This window comes from Rhinolophus sinicus, chromosome 7 (genome assembly GCF_057876585.1).
Source record: "Rhinolophus sinicus isolate RSI-liver-muscle chromosome 7, RSI-T2T, whole genome shotgun sequence".
In the NCBI taxonomy this organism is placed as follows: Eukaryota; Metazoa; Chordata; class Mammalia; order Chiroptera; family Rhinolophidae; genus Rhinolophus; species Rhinolophus sinicus.
In genome coordinates, this window is record NC_142507.1 from 10,934,258 (window position 1) to 10,954,918 (window position 20,661).

At 44.7% G+C, this 20,661-nt stretch overlaps 1 protein-coding gene across 8 annotated transcripts in view; it reads left to right on the top strand.

Moving 5' to 3' along the window:
• Positions 1–20,661, top strand: part of NCOA2 (nuclear receptor coactivator 2) — a 257,843-nt gene that overhangs the window by 231,571 nt on the left and 5,611 nt on the right. For 7 of the 8 annotated variants that reach the window (XM_088799375.1, XM_019726165.3, XM_088799376.1 and 4 more), the window contains 7 exons: positions 7,112–7,277; positions 9,801–10,079; positions 10,938–11,015; positions 12,334–12,568; positions 14,182–14,359; positions 14,913–15,111; positions 17,329–17,418. In XM_088799375.1, the coding sequence (XP_088655501.1) occupies positions 7,112–7,277; positions 9,801–10,079; positions 10,938–11,015; positions 12,334–12,568; positions 14,182–14,359; positions 14,913–15,111; positions 17,329–17,418 (1,225 nt within the window). The remainder of the gene's footprint in view (positions 1–7,111; positions 7,278–9,800; positions 10,080–10,937; positions 11,016–12,333; positions 12,569–14,181; positions 14,360–14,912; positions 15,112–17,328; positions 17,419–20,661) is intronic. The other variant, XM_019726156.3, reaches the window with a different exon arrangement.

Sequence of the window (20,661 nt, forward strand, 5' to 3'; positions counted from 1 at the left end):
ACCTGGCAAATCAGCATAATCATAGTCAGGACTAGGTGTTACAGAAGCAGCACAATATGTTTAGGGTACCAAAATCACCGAGTTTTATGTTACGAGTATTTCGCCACGTTGGGAAAAAAAAGGCAGTATCAGAAGATGTGGCTGAAAGAGTAGATTAGTAATAACGTAGATTTATAGAGAACCTTAAATACCAAACTGGAGAATTCAGACGTTGTACATTAAGCCGTTGAAACAGTTTTTTAAAAAAGGAAGTGGTATGTGAACAATCTTACTGAGTTGTTTTAGCTCTGATTATCAGTCTAATCATTTTTGGTTCTTTGTAGCTCATCTTTTCTCTCTACTTGCTTTTGAGCAATTCTTTGTACATGCTGTGTTGTAGCTTCACCACCATGTGGCTAGGTGTGGGTTTATTTATTTATACTTCTTGGTGTTTGGGATATGTTGTTCATTTCTAGGAGTTCTATTTGCCTTATTAATTTTCATAGCCTCTTTTTTGCTTGTTTATTTTCGTGCTTCCATCTTTATGTCATTAAACATTACATTCATCATTATTTTCTAAATTTCTTTATTTAATACCAACATGTGGATTTCTTGGGGTTCTCAATCCAGTGAGTCACTCTCACCCATGGCGACCTCTGTCCCTGACTACTTTGCTAATCTTCCATTGGGAGTTCAGAGCTGATCCCAGCCAGTGAAACATCAGGGGTTGAAATTGAGGACACGTTCCTAATGATAATTTGTGGTGGTCTCTGCCAGGAGTGGGGGTCACTGCTCACCTGGGTCTCCTCCGGGTTCCCTCAGCTCAAATGCAGAAGTCTCGGGGCAGCTCTCTGACCTTGCTGTGCTTGATGGATAGAAGCATGCCTGGCACCAGCAGCTCAGGGCTTGCTCAGGTTTAAGCCCATCGGTGTTTCTTGTTTGCCTCTTTGACAGTTGCGTCATTCCCGGCACAGGCCACTTCACAACTACATTACATGCATCATCTCCCTGATTTTCAGCAGCGCACTTGCAGCAGATGTTGCACAGGTGACCTTGAGGCCGGGGTGATGGCTGCTCAGCTGTTTGGGTGCACAAAGAGCCCCAAGGCTGGGAGATAGCTGGGAGCCTGAGCAGGATGTAGCGTGGGAACTTACAGGCTGCAGGCATTGTTTTCCAGGAAGTAAACTTCTTAGGAAACTCAAGCTGGAGAAACTGGGTCTTGAGGCTCATATGTAAAGAGCTGAGGTTAGAAGCTCAGTGAGGACCTTACTACAGACTAAATGGCCTTCCATTGGGGGACCATTCTAGTCTAAAATTATGTAATTCTCTTACCACATTCACAAGTGATGAAAGTCAACAGAGTTTCTGAAATTTCACGAAGGTAGAATACATTGCCAGAGCTGCTGATTCGGTGTTTTTTTAAATACAAGTTTCTGAGGGAGTCCCACTCTGGGATGTAATGCTTTTGTCATAGTCAGCGTTGTTGCACAGCTCAGAATTGTGATGTAGTGCCCATTTCCTTTCTGTATCTTCAGGGTGTGATAAAGGATTCAGAGGATTCATTGAAGTTTTAAAAAAAAACAAAATAGCAGAAGATGAATGTGAGCCTAGCAATAGGATTTGTGAGAAAAAGTAGGGACCTGGTTGTTTGACTGAAAGAAGAGTAGGGGAACTGCTCATAACTGTGTTAGGGAGATGAAGGAGGAAGGGCGTTCACCAGCTGTATTCCATTCACTTAGGGGGAGGAACGGGTGTTTTCAAGCCCCTCGGAAGCACCCCTGGGGTTCCATTAGAAGGCAGGTCTGCATTTCTGACAAGCCCCAGGTGATGCCAGCACCGGTCGTCCCCCTGCTGCACTTTGAGTAGAGATGAGGCAGTAGGAGAACAGACAGACAGAACCGCAGACAGGTATGAGCCCTCCCCAGGTCAGTGGCGCCTCCATCACTGGCTTTGCTGGGGAGTAGAGCAGCCTGTGCTGTAACCATTGCACTCATACTTGGAGGCAGTACTTTCTCAAGGTCCTTCCAGCTCTTTGAGTCTGATTTCATGGTGTCAGGCAGTGTTAATGCTCTTTCGACATATGTTTATTTGACATTTAAAAAACCCACCCATTTCCATGGAAACTTGCGAGTAATAAAAATGTAGTACAATAATTAAATCCAGCACCTGATAGTTGTTTCTGAATGAAATGTCCACGACTTGCATCTAGGGTAAACTAGGCCCACAGTCAGGATTTTCACTGTTGCCCAAACAGATGAGAGTTCTGTTTTAAAAAAGGAATTCCAGATTTTACTGAGTCCCATCACAGAGGCAGCTTGTTCGGTTTGCTGAGCAGGTTCTGGGACTCAGCATGCCCCGTTCTGCTGTTGCTTTGGTTACTGTCTGTCAGCTTTCTTTGTCTAAGAACTGTGTGAACAAAACAAAACATTTCACCGCTTTGAACATTATTTCAATTTTTCCAGCCACCTACCCCACTTCTTTTATTTTAAATAGTTTAGTTTGGAAGAAATTTATGACCAACTTTATGATAATTTCAGTCATAGAAATTCAGAAGTGATGGATAACAACGGTTCACACCACGTCTCTCTTTTGAAAAAGAAGAAAAGCAGTGCCTTTTTTTTAACCTTCTTTATAAGTGTCAGCATTAGTATTTTGTATTTTTACTGCCTATGTATTTAGTAATAGGTTTTTTAATGTTTTTTTCTGTAGTTCCATTGTGGTTTTTTGCTTTCATTCATCTGGTATGTAAAAGAGGTATTTAAAATATAGTCTAAAATGTATAGATGATTTGTTTGAAGATTTCTGTTGGATTTATAAAACTGATTTTCTCTTGAAATATGGTGGCTGCCTCGTAAATGACTTTTTTTCACGTTAAGTTCAAAATTTCAGAGTTAATTTGGTTATCTCTCATTTGAAATGTATCTGAGAGTAAAGTTTCTTTTGTTGACTATTTCTCGTCATGTAGTAGCTGCTGCTTTTCTGCAGAATTTTGAAAATACATGTGAAAAGTGATGGTAATGGTATGGTTTCTCAAACAAGACTCAGAATTGACCTTATTCTCTTTATTGCCCTCCTCAGTGTCCTCCTAGTCTGTAAATAAAAGTGCCGATTTCAGGAAATGAGGTTTCTATGGATGGTAGACCTTTCTCTTGCTAGTTTATTACTTACCATGTTACACCTGCCTGGGGCCTGTGTGTGTTCATCTTTTTATTCCTCTGAATTTCATCCTTGTCTTAATACGAGGTGGGATCAAACACTGCAGTGAATGTTTAAATTTAAGAAATTTATTACAGTAAAAGATTCATTGCCATTAATCCATCTCAAAATACCACTCCACCCCCCCACTTCGAACACACTTATCTCATCATTCTTGCCACTTTCTGAAGCAGTTCTGGAAGTCCTCTTTTGTGAGTGTCTTTAATTGTGCTGTCGTGGCTGCTTTAATTTCCTGAGTCATTTTGACTTTGGGGAAGAGCCGGAAGTCACACGGTGCCAGATTCGGTAAATAAGATGGATGAGAACACACTGTAATGTTTTTATTTGACAGAAATTGCCGGATACCAGAAGCGATGTGTGACATGGAGCATTATTGTGATGGAGGATGATTTACAGCACACTTTAAAACACACCTTCTCTCAACCGTAGCTCACACCCAACTGACAGCACCAAACAAGTTAAATCTTGTCATGCACTGTTACTAAGGTTCAATGTGCTGCTTCCCGTATTGAAGATCCCTGCCTTTCCATTGGATGGCACTCGGCAGCGGCATTCATCATATTTTGTGATCACAACGGAAAGGCTCCGTATCACACATGGCTTCTGGTACGGCAATTCCTGTCAAATAAAAACATTACAGTGTGTCCTCATCCACCTTATTCACTGGATCTGGCACCGCGTGACTTCTTGCTCTTCCCCAAAGTCAAAATGACCATGAAAGGTCAATGATTTTAATCGATTCAGGACAAGAGGACTTCCAGAACTGTGTCAGAAAGTGGCAAGAATGATCCGATAAGTGTGTTCGAAGCGAGGGGGCGGATTTTGAGGACGATTAATGGCAATGTGTCTTCTACTGTAATACTTTTTTTTTTTTTAATTTATACATTCACCATATTTTTTATCACACCTTGTATGATCTATGTCTTTAAGACACCATCTAGATTGTGACTATATTTGTATTAATAATTGTTCAAAATGTAGGAAAGTAATTTCTTCATTATGTTGGTGACCATTTAGAAAGCTGGATTGGAAGTCTGGGTCAGTATATTTTTATAAGCCAAGCATATTAGGATGTCTAAGGCAAGTGATAAATTCATGGTGTGCCCAAATTTATGAACCTAAGCCACAGTGCAATGCATTTTTCTGGTCATAGGGTATGATATCCCAGCTAGATCAGGAATCTTTTATTTCCATCAACTGTTAACTTACTATAACCTATATAGTTCAAGTACTGGACCAACAAAGAGATGTAAGATATCCTCACTAGGCACAGTCTGAAGTTGATGTTTTTAACACAAATGCCAATATCAATTTAGCACAACACAGAGGTGGTGCTGGAGTTGGGAGGTGAGTAGGGGTGGTCAAGAGTGGCTGTGAAGGAGATCGTGGGAAGGTAAAATCTTAGATGGAGAAGAGAGTGGGAAGTATGCAATGATGGGTGCTGGCATTCTGATGTGTACATGGCATCTTCTGGAAAGAAAGATCAATTGTCCGGAATAGCTGGGGCTCACAGGAAGTTGTGGGCACTAAGTGTAGAAAAGTTAGGCTTTACCAAAGTGTGTCCTGAATGCCACCACTGCCACTACCACCCGGTCCCAGGGACTTGGGCATTTTCTCGGGAGAGCTGAAGTAAGAATTCTGAGTCAGCTCAATAAAGTGTGTTTTGTAAAGTACCTGACAGCATCATATTAGAAGAATCGGAGAGAGACTGGAAGCAGGAACGTGTCTTTAGAGTCCCAGCTTGAGTTAGAGAGGGCCTTGACCAAAGTGGGAAGGCCTAGAGGTACTGTTTCACTTTCGAATCTGTGTCATACGTTAGTTCGATTTTTTTTTTTTTTAATTAAAAGAAATAAAAAGAATGTAACAAAAATGGTTTTTTTTATTAAGAAACCATTTAAATGTGAATGAGTATTTGCATTAGTTTTTGGGGTTTTTTTTCCTTAGGCATTTGGTTGTGTCTTCAGTAGGGTGGGTTTGTCTTGCAAAGAGACACCACTTCCCCTTCCCTGGCACTCTGGGTTTCAGATCCAAGTCTGGGTTCATGCAGCAGCCAGGCAGCTTTGGTGGAGTTAAAAGAGAGCAGATCTTCCATTAGCCCGTCACCATGGAGAGATGGCGGTGGGGGCGTGGTTGTACAGAAATGAGGCTTCTGAAGAAACAGAAGTTGGAAATTAGGAAATAAAGCTAAAGAAAATGCTTGCCTGCCTCACTGAAGTAGCGTCTTTGGGGCGTGAGGTCTCAGGACTAGGAGAACTTGGTACGTAGACAGCACTCGTGCGTTGGCTGACTTGAGCTCGTTTTTCATGAAACTTAGCACATCCGATGCCGGTCGCTCCTCTTTGGGGAATTTCCTCCTGTCTTTGCTTCCGTGGCAGGCACTCCTCCTGGGGTTTTTCTCCTCCTTGTCGCTGCTTTTCTCTGTCTGCTCCTCCCTCCCACTCCCTCAGTGCAGCCATAGTGGAGTGGATTTGACCACATTTGCATCTGAAAAGTTCATACTGGGAGAGCCTGGAAGGGCAGGGTGGGGAGGGAGTCGGGTGGACAGAGTCCCACAATGAGCAAGAGCCTCAGAGTCGGTGGATGTGCTTAACTGTGCAGGAGCGCTGGGGGTGGGGTGGGGGGCGTAGCGAACCCACCTAGCTCAGGCTGTCCCTGCACTGCCAGGTTGCTGTGTCTCGGCGGTGGCACCGCAGGTGAGGAGTGGCATCGAGGGCACTTAACTGAGTGGCTTCCTTCCCATGTAACGAGGGACAGAGAGTATAGATTGCTTTTTAATGTGCCATGTTATACCTGTTTGAGCTTAATTGTTGGCTTAAATAATCAGAAATTCAGGATTGTAGACCAGAGGGGCCTGTTAAACTGTCTTTAGAAAACATGGCATGTTAATTAAACTGTGTTAGATAGATGACTTCATCCCTGATGAATCTATTCTCACCTGCTTCAGAATGACATTACTTGCCTGTATCTTTTGTTTTCTCCAGCACATCATACAGTAACTCAGAAAGTACAAATGAGACTGTTTGGGCAAAATACAAGTATTTCGCCTTTGGTGTTAAAGTAACTCAGAAGCTCTTTTTAAAAAGCTCCCATACTTTGTCAGTTAACATAAATTACATACCATATACCATATGGTTTATATACCATTATATACCATAGAGTTTCGAGTTTAGTGTTATGGTTTTATCACCTGTTAGCCTATATAGTAACAAGTATAATTGGCATATTTGTGACCTACTTTTGTTGGCTAACTCAGGGAAGCTAACAGCCACCTTGCTGAGGGCTTTAATAAATGTTTACAAGTCCTGCTTATGCGTGACTAAGAAATTTCCTATTAGTTCAGTCAAGTTTAGTCTAGTGACGGCTGAGTTCCCAAAATTAATGTGGCTTTTGTGGTTCTCCCGTGTCGGCCGGTCGGGCCGTCGTAGCCTCAAGTGAAATAAGACTACTTTTGTCTTTCCTACTAAAGTTCAGAAACAGCCTTTGATTACTTCAGTGCAAAGTATAATAAATATCTGTATGCTTGAGGAGTCGGCATAGCTTGGTGGAAATAAAACAGTCGGGCGGGCCCTGACTCTCATAGGTCTGTTGAAGTCCCAGCTTTGCAGTGTCTGCCTGTGTGATCACCAGCAAATGGCCTGACCTCTCTGAGCGTCAGCCTTGCCAGCTTTCAGTGGGGCAGGGGCAACAGAAACAAAAATTATACATCAGACGCCTAGATTGATGTCTGGCCTGTTAGGCATTGAATAAAGTGTATCTGTTATTTTGGGCTGTCATTTTGTTCTCTGTCCAGCTGGTACAGTGTTTTACTACAAAGACCCTGGAAGTCAACTGATATTTTTATCTTTAAGGGGGGAAAAAAGGTTCTCTAATCAACTAGCTGTTCCACAGGCCCACGATGAAGTTTGTCTCCTCACAGGCAGCCGTTTGGCAACTCTCCAGATGACTTGCTGTGTCCACATCCTGCAGCCGAGTCTCCAAGTGACGAGGGAGCGCTCCTGGACCAGCTGTATTTGGCCTTGCGGAATTTTGATGGCTTGGAGGAGATTGACAGAGCTTTGGGAATACCCGAACTGGTCAGCCAGGTATGCACAGAGGGCAGCTGCTGGGGGCAACACACTCACGTGGCCACGGAGACGTCCTTTTTCTTTTGCTTATAGATAGTCTGCTTTTCAGAATACTTTTTACCTCTGACCAAGCCAGCTCTCTTTTCTTTCTCCCCCTCTCCTTGTTACTGCCATGTAAACTTTTGCCCAAGAATGGAAAACACTGAGAATGAGCTTTACATATAGTTACTGAGCTGAAAGGCAGAAACTCAAGTCCGGCTCACCTGATGAGAGGAAGAGACAGACACTCAAGGCGCCGAGAGGCACTGCTGCCCGACGACCTTGAACCCTTTCGTCCCAAACACCAGTATCAGTGATCCCGTATTAACCTCACACGTGTAGTCTAGTGGTAGGCAGCTATTTGTGCTAGAAGAGTGCTTTGCACATTCGTTAGCAGAGGTCATTGTACAGGTAGCTGTCGTTCTTCATCTGTGGCTGACTTTGTGTGGCTTTAGCCCACAACAGTGTTCAGGATATTTAAGCATAAACGGGAACATAAAGAAGTTAACCAGTCTTAGTGTGTGTGCTTAGTCAGCTTTCCTCCTCCTGGTCATTAACTGGTTACTTAAAGTAATTCTCTGCTCTAAGAGTAATTTATAGCAGTAATACAATAAATAAGCTAATAAGTCTCATGCAATAGCATAGTACTTTCTGGCTCTGGCCACCCGGCTACGTGTGTGTGAAGTGGCCATCCTAGTTTATTGTGTAAGAGTAACCGAGAAAAAGCTATCACAGCAGTGCTGCTGTCTGCCTCTTCTCAGCATGGACGGTCTGCAGTTCTTGTTACTAAAGACGACCTGCCAGCGTCCAGTCCACTGCGTGGTCGTCCGCTGTGTCAGGCGAGTCTGTGACGAAGGCGATGCAGACTCATGGAGACTTCTCTGAAGCATTCAAAATAGTCTTGTCATAATTCCCACAGTGCTGCAGACATAAGTGGGAGTTAAGACTTGTCGATTCATACTGAGAACAGCAGAATGGAAAGAAATGACTTGAGGTTACGTGATATAACCTGAAATAAATCAAGAAAGGAAAATGGAGTTTAAATGTTTCCTGTGTGGCTGGTTTGCTTTGTCTTGGGTGGTGTTTAGAATTTAGCGTTCAGTACTGTTATCCTTGAGTTTTGTCTAAGTGACATTTAAAAATGTGATCCTTGGGGTTGCTGAGTAACTTGTAGCATTGCTTTGATCAAAATTGGTATCATTTTATCACTTAATATTTTTAGTCTCCTTTTCTTCCGTTTCTTTGTGTTATTTCTATTTTGTCTCGTCAGAGCCATCATCATTCCATCATATTACACTGAATTCTAGAAACGTAGTTATTGGGTGAAGTTGGGAAATGTGAAGTACAAATGGACTTTCTTTGTACTCAAAGTTCTGAGACAGCTTTGTGGATGTGGGTAGAGCAGTAATTCCACAGTGAATCGTCTCCCCCACGTAGACTTCATCCACATTTTTACAACCATCATGGGAAGGGGAGTGGGCCCGGTTCTGACGGGCCGACCTCGGGACCACCCTGCTCTGAATGTGGCCAGCTCCAGGCCCCTGCCCCAATGTGGGTAGACTGGTTGGAGGAAACCAAGGACGTTACTGGGCTAAAGGAAACCTCGGGTGTTTTTGCTGCTGGGCTCTCCCCTCCTGTGTATCAGGAGACTCGTAGCCACTACTGCTGGAAGTAGAATGAAGGGGACAATTAGCCTGGTGCCCTTTCCACTCCACGCAGGGCCAGTCAGGGCCACCTGGGTCCGAGGTGTCCACCTTGGAGAAGTTCGGGATTTTCTGCATCTGCCCCAGATAGATAGGGGAGCCCTCAGGAGTCAAGAATGATAAACACATTAAATATGTGTAGTAGGTATAATGGTGGCAAAATGTGGGGTATGTAGGAAATTCTCAGCCACAGAAAAGTGAAATAAAGGCAGCGTATCACACCTGTGAGGAGCTTAGGTCCACAATCATAAACTGGATTGGAACCCACTGCTGACTAGCCAAGGGGGCTTGTTGCAATTTGCTTCACATCTCCAAGTCTCAGTTTTGTTACCTGCAAAATGGGAATAATGGTGGTGGGAACCCCAACACTGCTGATCCCAGCTAGATACCAAGGCGGTTGTCTAATTAAAATGAATTGTACAGGTGTGAATAGTCAGTCAACAAACTTAACACTCCCAGGGGACGTCTGCATTTTAAAGTCCAGGCCAGTCTCTGATTGGTGGAGTGAGTAGGCGGCATTCCGCAGTCATGGCCCATGTCCCCCTTCCCTTGGAAGGAGTGTTGCTGGAGTCGGGCCCGACCCCTTCTTCTTTTCTCATGGAACTGGATCTATTGAACAAAGAGGCTTTTCTAGAAAGAACAGTGAAGTCACGTCAAGCTAAAAGTAACGCTGCGTAGTGAGTACAGTATAAAAAGCTTCGCGTCTACAGCAGTGAGAGAAGCCAGCTTTACGTTTACCCTGCTGGTGTTGGTGCTTCTATTTATGTGTGTGTGTTCTCTGGGGGCTTGTTCTCTCCAGAGCCAAGCAGTGGATCCGGAACAGTTCTCGAGTCAGGACTCCAACATGATGCTGGAGCAGAAGGCCCCCGTGTTCCCACAGCAGTATGCGTCTCAGGCACAAATGGCCCAGGGTAGCTATAGTCCCATGCAAGACCCAAGCTTCCACGCCATGGGGCAGCGGCCTAGCTACGCCACTCTCCGCATGCAGCCCAGACCGGGCCTCCGGCCCACGGGCCTGGTGCAGAACCAGCCAAATCAGCTGCGACTTCAGCTGCAGCATCGCCTCCAAGCACAACAGGTGTGTTCTCTGTCGGGGCCTGGAAAGTCGGGGGTGGGGGGCACAGGGGAAGACTGACGTGAGGTGACAACAATCACAGCCTTGTGGAGGTCTGAACTCTCATTCCGTCCTTTCCAAGAGGGTGGAAGCTTTTTCAAGATAATCTTAGTTTTCATACTCCTTTCTATGTTACTTACCTTCTTTTTTTCTAACTCCACTAACTCCAGCACAGGGCAGCCCTCCTTTAATTTCCTAACTCCCTTGTTTACTGATGGTCTAACTCTGAGGTCTCTGAGCCTCAGTTTTCATTCTGTACAGTGGGCTTGTTCTACGGTGGTGGGCAATGTGTATGTGTTTGAAGGGCCTGGCACAGTTTCTAGCCCTCAGTGAGCGCTCAGGACAACTAGCTCCCGTCGTGAGTCCTCTCTCATGACAAAAATAGTCACTGTTAGCTGACTGCTGGCAGAATGACGCTGCCTTATAAGATGCCTGTTTCGCTCCAGGAAACGTGTTCGCGTTGAAACAAGCCCGGAGCGATTGCTGTAAGACAGCCAATAATAATGTTGCAGCTTTCAAATCATCTTTTACGCGTCATGAGCACCTGCCTTTTTCTAGTCTTCTTCTCGACCTCCTTTTCTGATCATTCTCCTCCCTCCTTCCCTTGCAAACAGTATGTTTTCCACGTAGTAACTCCCCAGTTATAAGTAAACCTCACTCAGAACTAGTTGTACACGGGAACTGAGCCACAGGCCACGGGCTTTCGGTCTCTGACAGCACGCAGATGTTGGTTTGGGAGGGCGACTTCATAAGGAAGGTGATTTGAGATAAAATATATTCTATTTTAAAACTGTGTTCATTCTCCTGTGTGGATGCATTTAGAATCGCCAGCCACTTATGAATCAAATCAGCAATGTTTCCAATGTGAACTTGACCCTGAGGCCTGGAGTACCGACACAGGTAAGGAGCAGCCCAGCCGTCAGCTTTCACTGTGTCCGTCTGACTTCTCGTCACTTTTCCCTCCTTGACGTCCCGCGTGACATAACTGAGGAGCCACCCAGTCCAGTCCGTGCAGATCTGTAGTGTCGTCCCGTTACCCACCAGTCTGCCGCTTTTGTAGATCCCTCTGAATCAGTGTAGTTGATTGCCGCTATTAGCATATGCTGTGTTCTGTAACGTGAATGCAAACACTGAATTCGTGGTACTGGACCACTGATCCAAAGAGAAGGACAGGGTTAGGGTCCTGCGAGCCCTGGGTCACAACATTTTCACGCATCGAGCGCTGCGTAACCTTTTTTGAGGTGTGTTTCTGCTCTAGGCACCTCACTTAATGTGTGTTGTTGATTCGTTAACTGAACTGCCACCCAGCAGCACTGTGGCTCCTGCCTGTAGGAAGCTCCTCTAACCCACGTATTTTTCCAGAGGTCCAGCTCAGCCTCTCATGTTTAGCAACACAAGACAGCACTACTCTTGGGAGCCATTTTAAACAGAGAATCACCAACATAAAGTACAGTGTCAGAAATGTGGGACTCAGTAGCCCACAGAAAGGACACTTGTTGACAGTGTGAAAGCTGAAACAAGAAGGCACAGTGTGCTAGGGCCGGAGTGTGCACTTGGGCATCTCAGATTTGCAGCGCTCTGCACGCGGCCACAAACAACCGCATGCTGTGCGTATTGATTTGGGGATTAGAAATGCATTTTAATGAGTGAGCAAGTTCACAGATAGAACCCATGGATACTGAGGATCGACTGTATGTTGCTAGGACCCGTGAACAGCCTGTACCTCTTCTGAGGGCCAGCGCTGGCGTCTCTGCTCTGCAGCCGCCCATCCTGTCCCAGGCCCTCCGTCTGTTCCTGTCGCCCTCTCGCCCCACACGTCCCCCTTTCTTCCTGCCTCTGCTTCAAGCCACCTTGTGACGCAGTGATACTGGTTTCTCTTTAGACTTGAATGTCCCTTGACTGAGACTCTAAACTGCCATCCTCAGGGGCCGCTTCCAGCTAGGACTGGTGGCATTGTGAGGTCCTTCCGTGAGCTGGGCCCTCTCACAGTGAGGCCCAAGTTAACTGATAGTAACAGCGTATGTCCTTGCAAGGTTTCAGAATAGTCCGCATCTCTGTAGAACTTAGAAACTCACATTCTCAACCACCAGTTGTTCAACTCTAAAATCTTGCTACATCAGTTTGTTTTCCAAGTAATTTTGCACGAGACTATGCAATTTCTAATATGGTTTGTCTGCCCCAATGTTTTTCTTTGTGTATTCCCCCCCCCCCATTTCAGGCACCTATTAATGCACAGATGCTGGCCCAAAGACAGAGGGAAATCCTGAACCAGCATCTTCGACAGAGACAAATGCATCAGCAACAGCAAGTGCAGCAGAGAACTCTGATGATGAGGGGACAGGGCTTGAACATGACCTCCAGCATGGTGGCTCCTAGCGGAATGCCAGCAGCTCTGAGCAACCCCCGGCTTCCCCAGGCAAATGCTCAGCAGTTTCCATTTCCTCCAAACTACGGTACTGGACTTACATCCCCACCACCTTTCACCAGTCCTTTGTCCCCAGTGCCCCCCAGTCCTGGGCCACAGCTCTTGTCTCACAGCTCTTTGCATGGCTCCCAGATGAATCTGGCTAACCAGGGAGTGATAGGAAACCCGGGAGGACAGTTGGGGCCTGTCAGGAGTCCCCAAGTCCAGCACAGTACCTTCCAGTCTCTCAGCTCAGGTACCAGCTTTCCTCTGAGTGCAGGTCTTACTTTAAGAGTGACCGAAGTAAGTGTGAGTGTGTGTAGTGTATCAGTAGTGTGAGCATGTATGAGCATGTATGTCTCTGTCTGTCTGTAAATACAGGTCGATGTGTATATATTTATATTCGAAAACCTCTGAGTCTGATTCAAACAAATCAATAGATATATACAAAATGTTGAAAGACATATATAAATATAAGTATTAGACATTCTACAATTTTTATAATACAAAATAAAGACTTTGAAGATTATACCAACTCTTTAATGAATAGATAATTCTTGAGAAGTAAGTGCTGTATCGAAGCCACAGTAGAAGACCTCTTAGTTTTCTTCATATTGATTTGTTGTTTAATGTCAGCCTGAAGAGACAAGTGTGTATTGTCATAAACGTTAATACTTGTGTGCATGTCATGTTCAATTAATAGTTGAATTATTGATAAAAGTGGTTAGCATTAATATTCTAAATGGCTCCCTATCTTTTGCCAGTGTGATCTATAAAGAGCTAGCAAGTCTTTGTGATGCCTAAATCATGTTTCCCATTCCTCTAACGAAACAGAAAGATAATGTGCAGCCTTTTCCTGGCTATCTTAAGCTTATCTTTTATCGCTAACTTCAGTATAAATTAAATGTGCCTATTTTACAATCTAGTCAAAAATGTGCTTACCTTGACATCAGCGCTGAAATTTTCTAAGAAGTTGCCTCCTTTATTTCCAAGCTCCTTTTTCTCTGTTTTTTGTTGTTGTTAATGATTTAGGAAAGTCTTCTGAAAGTTCTTTTTTTCCTTTTAGTGTAAATGCCATTTGCTTCTAAATTGAACAAGCCCCTTGCATTGAATTTTTTTCTTGTAGTCTTGGATATCACGAAGTGCCCTAGAGCCATTTATAAAGACAAACAAGCTAATTGTGACTGCAGTCACTTATTTTTAAAAATGCATCTCATATAGAATGACTTGAGTTAATACAATAAATTATTCCAATGTGTTGACTTTTTATGTATAATTGAACTTTAATCCAGTTTAAACTTTAAACGATCCTTATAGTGATATATAAAAATTTAAAGAATATTTCAGAATAAAGAGAAAAATATATGTATATATTTGACTCATTCTCAATTTGGAGAGTGACGTGGGGAAGAAAGAGTATTTTCTTTCTCTGCCTCTCGCCCTGATGGTTAAGATGCTTCCTGGCATCCCTGTAACTACTATAGAGAATCAAGACATGGCGATTTTTCTCTTTTAAAAAACATATGTAATTAACCAGTACATGATCAGATATTTTAAAGTACTTTTCTGTGTGTATTGAATTTGAATGTTCTCTTTCTTTTTCCACCCATTCTCTGCGATAAAACTAACAATCTCCTTTGGATTTCTGCTTTGTTTTTTAAGGACTAAGTCAGCAGCCTGATCCCGGCTTTGCTGGGGCCACCACCCCCCAGAGCCCGCTGATGTCGCCCAGAATGGCGCATACACAGAGCCCCCTGATGCAGCAGTCGCAGGCTAACCCAGCGTATCAGGCCTCCTCCGACATGAATGGATGGGCGCAGGGGAATATGGGAGGAAACAGGTATGCTGTGTCTCTGTCTCTCTCATAGAAATGACCACCAGGGAATCTCTGTAGGCCCACAAGCCTCTTTTCTGTAGTTTTCTTAACTTCTCTGCTCAAGCAAGCAATCGCAAGTAAACTGCTAAGTAAGCCAGGTTACTTTTCCTAGGGAAGAAGTTAGCAGAATTTACGAAAGCTTAGGCTAATACCTTTTTCTTGGGAGTAAAAGGAACTCCCCTAAGAAGGTAGCAGCCGACCAATCCATGGTCAACACCGCTGAGGAAGGCAGTGCCCTAGAAAACCTCCTTTATCGGTCTGAGTAATCAGCAAACAAAGCTTGTCCGATACAAACACCAAATGCATGTCCTGACCTTCACGGCGGTGTGGTTGCCCCTGCAGCTTCATTGGGCACCTGCCCTGCCGTTCCTGACCTCACCACCGCCAGCTGTCCCACCCTGGGTTCTCTCAGCCTGGACTTACTCCCTTATAAAGTAAATGCCTGAGAAACCAGTGCTCCAAACTGCCTGCCTGTGTGCACTAGGGCTCTCACATGTTCGTCTTCCTTACGTTCTAGCATGTTTTCACAACAGTCCCCACCACACTTTGGGCAACAAGCCAACACCAGCATGTACAATAACAACATGAACATCAATGTATCCATGGCAACCAACACAGGTGGGATGAGCAACATGAACCAGATGACGGGACAGATCAGCATGACCTCAGTGACCTCCGTGCCTACGTCGGGGCTGTCCTCCATGGGTCCCGAGCAGGTGAGCGCCAGGAGCCCGTGTCCTCGGGTCACAGCTCTGTCTGTTGCTGCCTTGCGTGTAGCGTCCCAGGGACTCAACATCTGTCAACTCCCGCCTTTATTTTGAAGTGTTTTTTTACCTTATCGTCACCTGTGTTGGTGCTATTCCCAGGAATACTTGTTGATGATGAAATACACATGAAAGGATTCCTGACTACTCAGGATCTTTTAAAATACTTCTTAGCTTTCTTGTCATTTAATTTTTTTCTCTTATTTGAAGAATTTGGCAATATCTAAAATGAATCTCTAAACGTGGAGTGGAGAATGTCCGTTAAATAGCTTTGTTTTGGATTCATAGCGTAAGAAGTGATTTTTTCTTCCTAAATGTAAAACCAGATGAATCACAAAGGTCAAACTTCCTGCCATCCAGTTAGCTTTAAATGATACTTCACTCGTGCAGGGAGACTGACAGAGATAATCCAAAAACTATTCTTTATCATCTTTGGAATGTGGATGCCATGATTTTTTTTTTCTTTTTCGTCAGTATTTTTATTAATACTTCTGTTTCGTGTTGAATAACACTGAAACGATTCTACAATCCCTGAGTACATACCAACTTCACTGGTGGGAAAGAGACTCAAAGCATCTGATATCTCGGGTAGCCAGTCTAGGACTCAGAAATCTGCGGTGGGCTGATCCACAGGCAGAGATACTGGTGAATAACTTTTAAATGGTATTGACAGGAGATCTTATTTTTAAAGGGCACAAAATGCTTGACACTCTCCTCTCTCAGTAGTTCATTCAGAGTATAGATGTGGCAAGGACCTGGCATCTTATTTTATATGTGGAGAAACTGAGGCATGGCAAGTTTAAATAACTTACCAGTAAGTTAGTTACTGACAGCCCTAGTGTCCGTCAGATCACAATGGTGAGAACAGTGAAAGATTGAATGTTTGATTGGGTCTATTTAATTCTAATGTTGGTAAAGCACAATTTGTGTGAAAATTCACTGAATTTTACGGTGCCTCCATGTTCTATACAAGATGTTAATAAAAATGCAGAATGGTACATGAGAAAATTTAAAGCCTTTTGTATAAGAAAGCTCTGTGCATATGTGTAATAATAATTTGTACTTCTGTGGTTGAATTGATAGTGGCTAAATGCTCATTTGGGTAAATTCAACAGACATAAATTAAAAGAAACACAGACTTTTATCTTTTCAGTGGAGAAAATGTGTTGATGTTGAATTTTCTACAAAAATGGTCCACTCACTGGTGGTTCCTGATTTCCTCTCTAGGGCGAGGACTGCTGAGGTGGTCCGGGCCAGCCTGGGTCCTAGTCAGCCTCCCCAGAAGTAAATTGGTGCCTTTTTTTTTTTATTAATTTCAGGTGTACAAGCTAACGTAATAGTTAGACATTTACACCCCCCCAAAATTGGTGCTTTTTTTCTCAATTCTTTATTGGGGACTATTGGGGAACAGTGTGTGTCTCCAGGGCCCATCAGCTCCAAGTCCATCTCCTTCAATCTGGTTGTGGGGGGTGCAGCTCACTGGCCCATGTGGGAATCGAACCGGTGACCCTGTTCAAAGCTTGCGCTCTAACCAGCTGAGCCATCCGGCAGCCCCTTGGTGCATTTTTAATAATCCGAATTGCTTTGAAACTTGCATGGATATAATAAACCTTTTGAATATCAGAAGCCCAAAAAACACACATGCAGTGTTTATCTTCTGACAAAATCAATCCCATATTAGCATTTGTGTGTATACTTTGTGATTTGTAAAAGAAATGTATGCAGGCTAATGAATCGTTCGCTTAGTCATGGAGTATTCACAAACCCAGTGCTGTTTGATTACTCACACTGGCTCTTACAGATTATAACTTGCCTGAGTAACAAAGATATTAGGAGCTATTCAGACGATTTCAGAGTCCCCAGTAGGAGTTACTGGTCTAATCTGAACCAGCCAAAACAGTGAACACGAGGCATGAAAATGTATCTAGTAAAATTTAATTTGAAGGCAGCTAGTGTATTATAAGTATTTCTTTTCGTGTTTCTCCATACTCCCCCCCCCCCCAAAGTATATACACAGGAGAAGAGACTGAGGGAGGGATGTAGGCATTTTTGCGGAGTCGTCTTTCCCCTTAGTCCACACCTGAAATAAAGAGGGGGAGGTTGATGGTTGGTTGTCCCCAGCGCACTTTGGATGCCCTGCTAAAATCCTGCCTGTCTTGTCGCCTGCAGGTTAATGATCCTGCTCTGAGGGGAGGCAACCTTTTCCCAAACCAGCTGCCTGGAATGGACATGATTAAGCAGGAGGGAGACACGTCACGGGTGAGAACCAGCGAAGAAATAGGTTAAGAGGGTAGTAAAGTGAACATGACTGTTTTATAGACCAAAATGGCAGACACAGTGTCAACCAGTAGGTTGAAGGTAGTTGTAATGCTTGTGATTTTTTAAAATAGCTTCTCATTCTATCGGACATACAGTGGTTTTGTGTGAATAATTATTTCTTTGAGCTGATGTTAGTTGAGCCAATGGTGGCATATGAGTTAAGAACACTAATTTTGCCCTGGAATGATATTCTTGCAGCAAACCATGACATTAAGTAGCAACGAATTAGTCATGTTAGGCTGTGTTTATTCTTTATTCTGTTTGTCAGTATTATATTTCCTTTTGTTTCGGCAGCAATTTTGTGTATTCTCTACTTATTACTTTAAACACTTGTTCTAAGGAGCCTAGTATTACCGTGTGCAGTCTAATCTTGAAACGGTAGAGTCATTAGTACTTGGAACCCGTCTGAACTGCGTGTGGACCGGGCAGCGCGTCCTTGACGGGCCTGCTCAGAGCCGTGTGGCCTGCGGGGCCGCCTGAGGAAAGGGCTATAGTCCCACGCACTAGGGACTCCTTTATGTTAAAAGTTCTCTCTCAGTGGAGAAAATGAAGGCTTGGTGGTGAATTTCCTACAACAAAAGTGGACCTCGGATGGTTTTGTTGATACTACCATTCAAGTTTAAAAAGTAACAGCATAAGTTCGATCCCGATTTTAATAACAGTGTATGGATTTTGTCTGTGTGACTTCTCTTGTTTAGAGAGCCATCGTCACGCGAAGCAGAGGGGCCATGGGTGGGGACACAGCTGTACAACGCCTCTAAATGGTTAACGTACCGATATCATAAGGCAGCAAATGGAATACATTTCATATTGACCATGTGTGTGGACTCTCAGTGTGCCATCAGTTGAGGTTTGAAGCCCCCTGGGGGGCTGGCGCCTCCCCTGATCTGATGCCAGCCCTGGTGTCCCCTCCTCTGCGTCGCGACCGGTAATGGCCACATAATTCAGTGATGGGTTATGTGCAGAAAGTAGGGGCTTGAAACCCGGGATGCACTTCCCAGAGGAGCGATGACACTAGTGATAATGAGGCTTCCAGAAGATAACCCATGTTAGCCCAGAAGTGCCCGGGAGTGGAACCTCTGAGCACGTCCTGTCTCTGGAGGGGAACGCATTTGGGAGGCCTGGATCACGTTTCCCTCCGAGTCTGGCACGAGATCAGACCGACCGACCGACCTCCCTCCCTCCCTCCCCTTTGGGTGTGACTGGGGCAGCCTGGGCCAGGCCAGCCGCCCGGCTTCCACTCCTGTCTTCCCAGAGCCCCAGAAATTGACTTGCCTTATACTTTCCGTGTGACCTCCAAGAAGAAAAGACAGAACACTCGGATAATCACGCAGCCTTCTTTTTAAAACGTTACAGAAACAACCAATGCACGCTGAGCATTCACTGCACTCCTGCTTCGCTACAAGCTTTGTTTACGTTTCCTCACTGAAACCACACAACTGGGTGGCAGAACCACCGTTTTGAGGGTGAACCGCCGTGCGCCAGGGCCGGCCTGCAGATGTGCATTTTCAGACCTTATACTCTACTGCCCACCTCCCCAAAGAGACATGGGGCGTCTGTGAGGTTTTTCTAAGGGTTTTATGCGGATAGCATTGAAGAAGGCCAAAAAGGAAGAAATTATCTCCTTTTTCGGTGCCCTTCTCTCCTTTTTATAGATCCCAAAGGGAGGAGGAAGATCCTCCCAGAATTCAGCTCCATTAGGGAGCCCTCAGCCTTGGGCGTGGAGGGCGGATCCCCAGAGTGAGGGAAAGGAATGTGCCTGTGGTCTCTCCTGCTGGGCTGGCAGCCACAGTTAGGCCTCCCGACATGGCCTTGGCAATCTATCTGAGGTCACATCCAAGGTCACGCAGCCAATAAGTGGTGGAATACATCATAGGACAGGGAAAGACCACCCCGAGCAGCAGCAGGAAAGACAGGGGCCTCTCAACCTCGGCCCACCTGGCACAGCAGAGAGGTAGGGGGCGAGGGGGGAACCAGGCTGTTTACCTGCCGGTCCCGGTGCCCGGTGGGTGCCGCTAGAACCAGAGTGGGATGGTCAGCCTCAGGATCACAGAAGGCAACTTCAGTGAATAGGGAACCTCCCATCAAAGGTGCCTTCCGGGAGCCGTGGGACGAGTGCCTCCCTGTTCTCCAGCCCTGCCATCGGCATCCTTCTCACTTGCTCCGTTTTCTCCAGTCCTCTCTTGAGTCTGGCGTATCCATCTGTACTTTGTGCTGAATGTTAGGGCCAGAGAGCAGTCTGTCAGAGACACTCTTGTTCCTTCAGAGGGTGAAACGTCCAGTATATCTCGTAATCCACGAGGAACAACTGGACGTCACTTTTCATGTCACCATACTACCCATCTGTGCCCAGAGAGGGGTTCGGTCACCTTTGTCCTCTCTTTGTCATGTGCTCTGCTGCTGTTAAGAATCCGTGAACTATTTCAGAGTTTGTATTGGTAATCTGGTTCTCTTTGTTGAGCTAGAAACCACTGTGATCTATTAATGAATCTGTGTCCCATTTATCCTGAAATAGAGCTGAAAATTGTACCTTGCTTAAGCAGAGCTAGTATATGCAACTATGGATTTACCAAAAAACTATTTAGAGAAGGGCAGTTATTTTATTTAACCAAAAGAGTCTTCCGTTTACAGGACATATTACAGTATTCCTTCATATTTTATATATATTTAAGCTGGGATTGAGTTTACTGCTCAGCCTCATGGCTCTTGCACAGAGTACACTTGTCATTACTTGTACTTACGGGTGTTGTGGAAATGGATGGATCACTAGGGTCAGCTGTGAGTTGTGACGATGCTGATGTTGGGGACACGTACTGAGCATTAGTTATGTCCCAGGAACTATGGAAACACGTTACGTACATCAGTTTGTTTAATCCTCACAACGGCCCTTGGACATATTAGGGCAGAAAGATTAAATGAGTCCCCACCCCCTAAAGTGACACAGCCGTATGCCAACCAAGCAGCGTCACAACAGAGACACATGCCATGCTCAGCATTCTCTGTCACTAAACTGATTCTGGCAAATAGCTGCTTGTTGATGTCAGTCCGTTACAGAATACTGCCTTGGGTGGCCGGTTAGCTCAGTTGGTTAGAGCACGGTGCTAATAACACCAAGGTTACTGGTTCAATCCCCACATGGCCCACTCTGAGCTGCGCCCTCTTTAAAAAAAAAGGAAAGAAAGA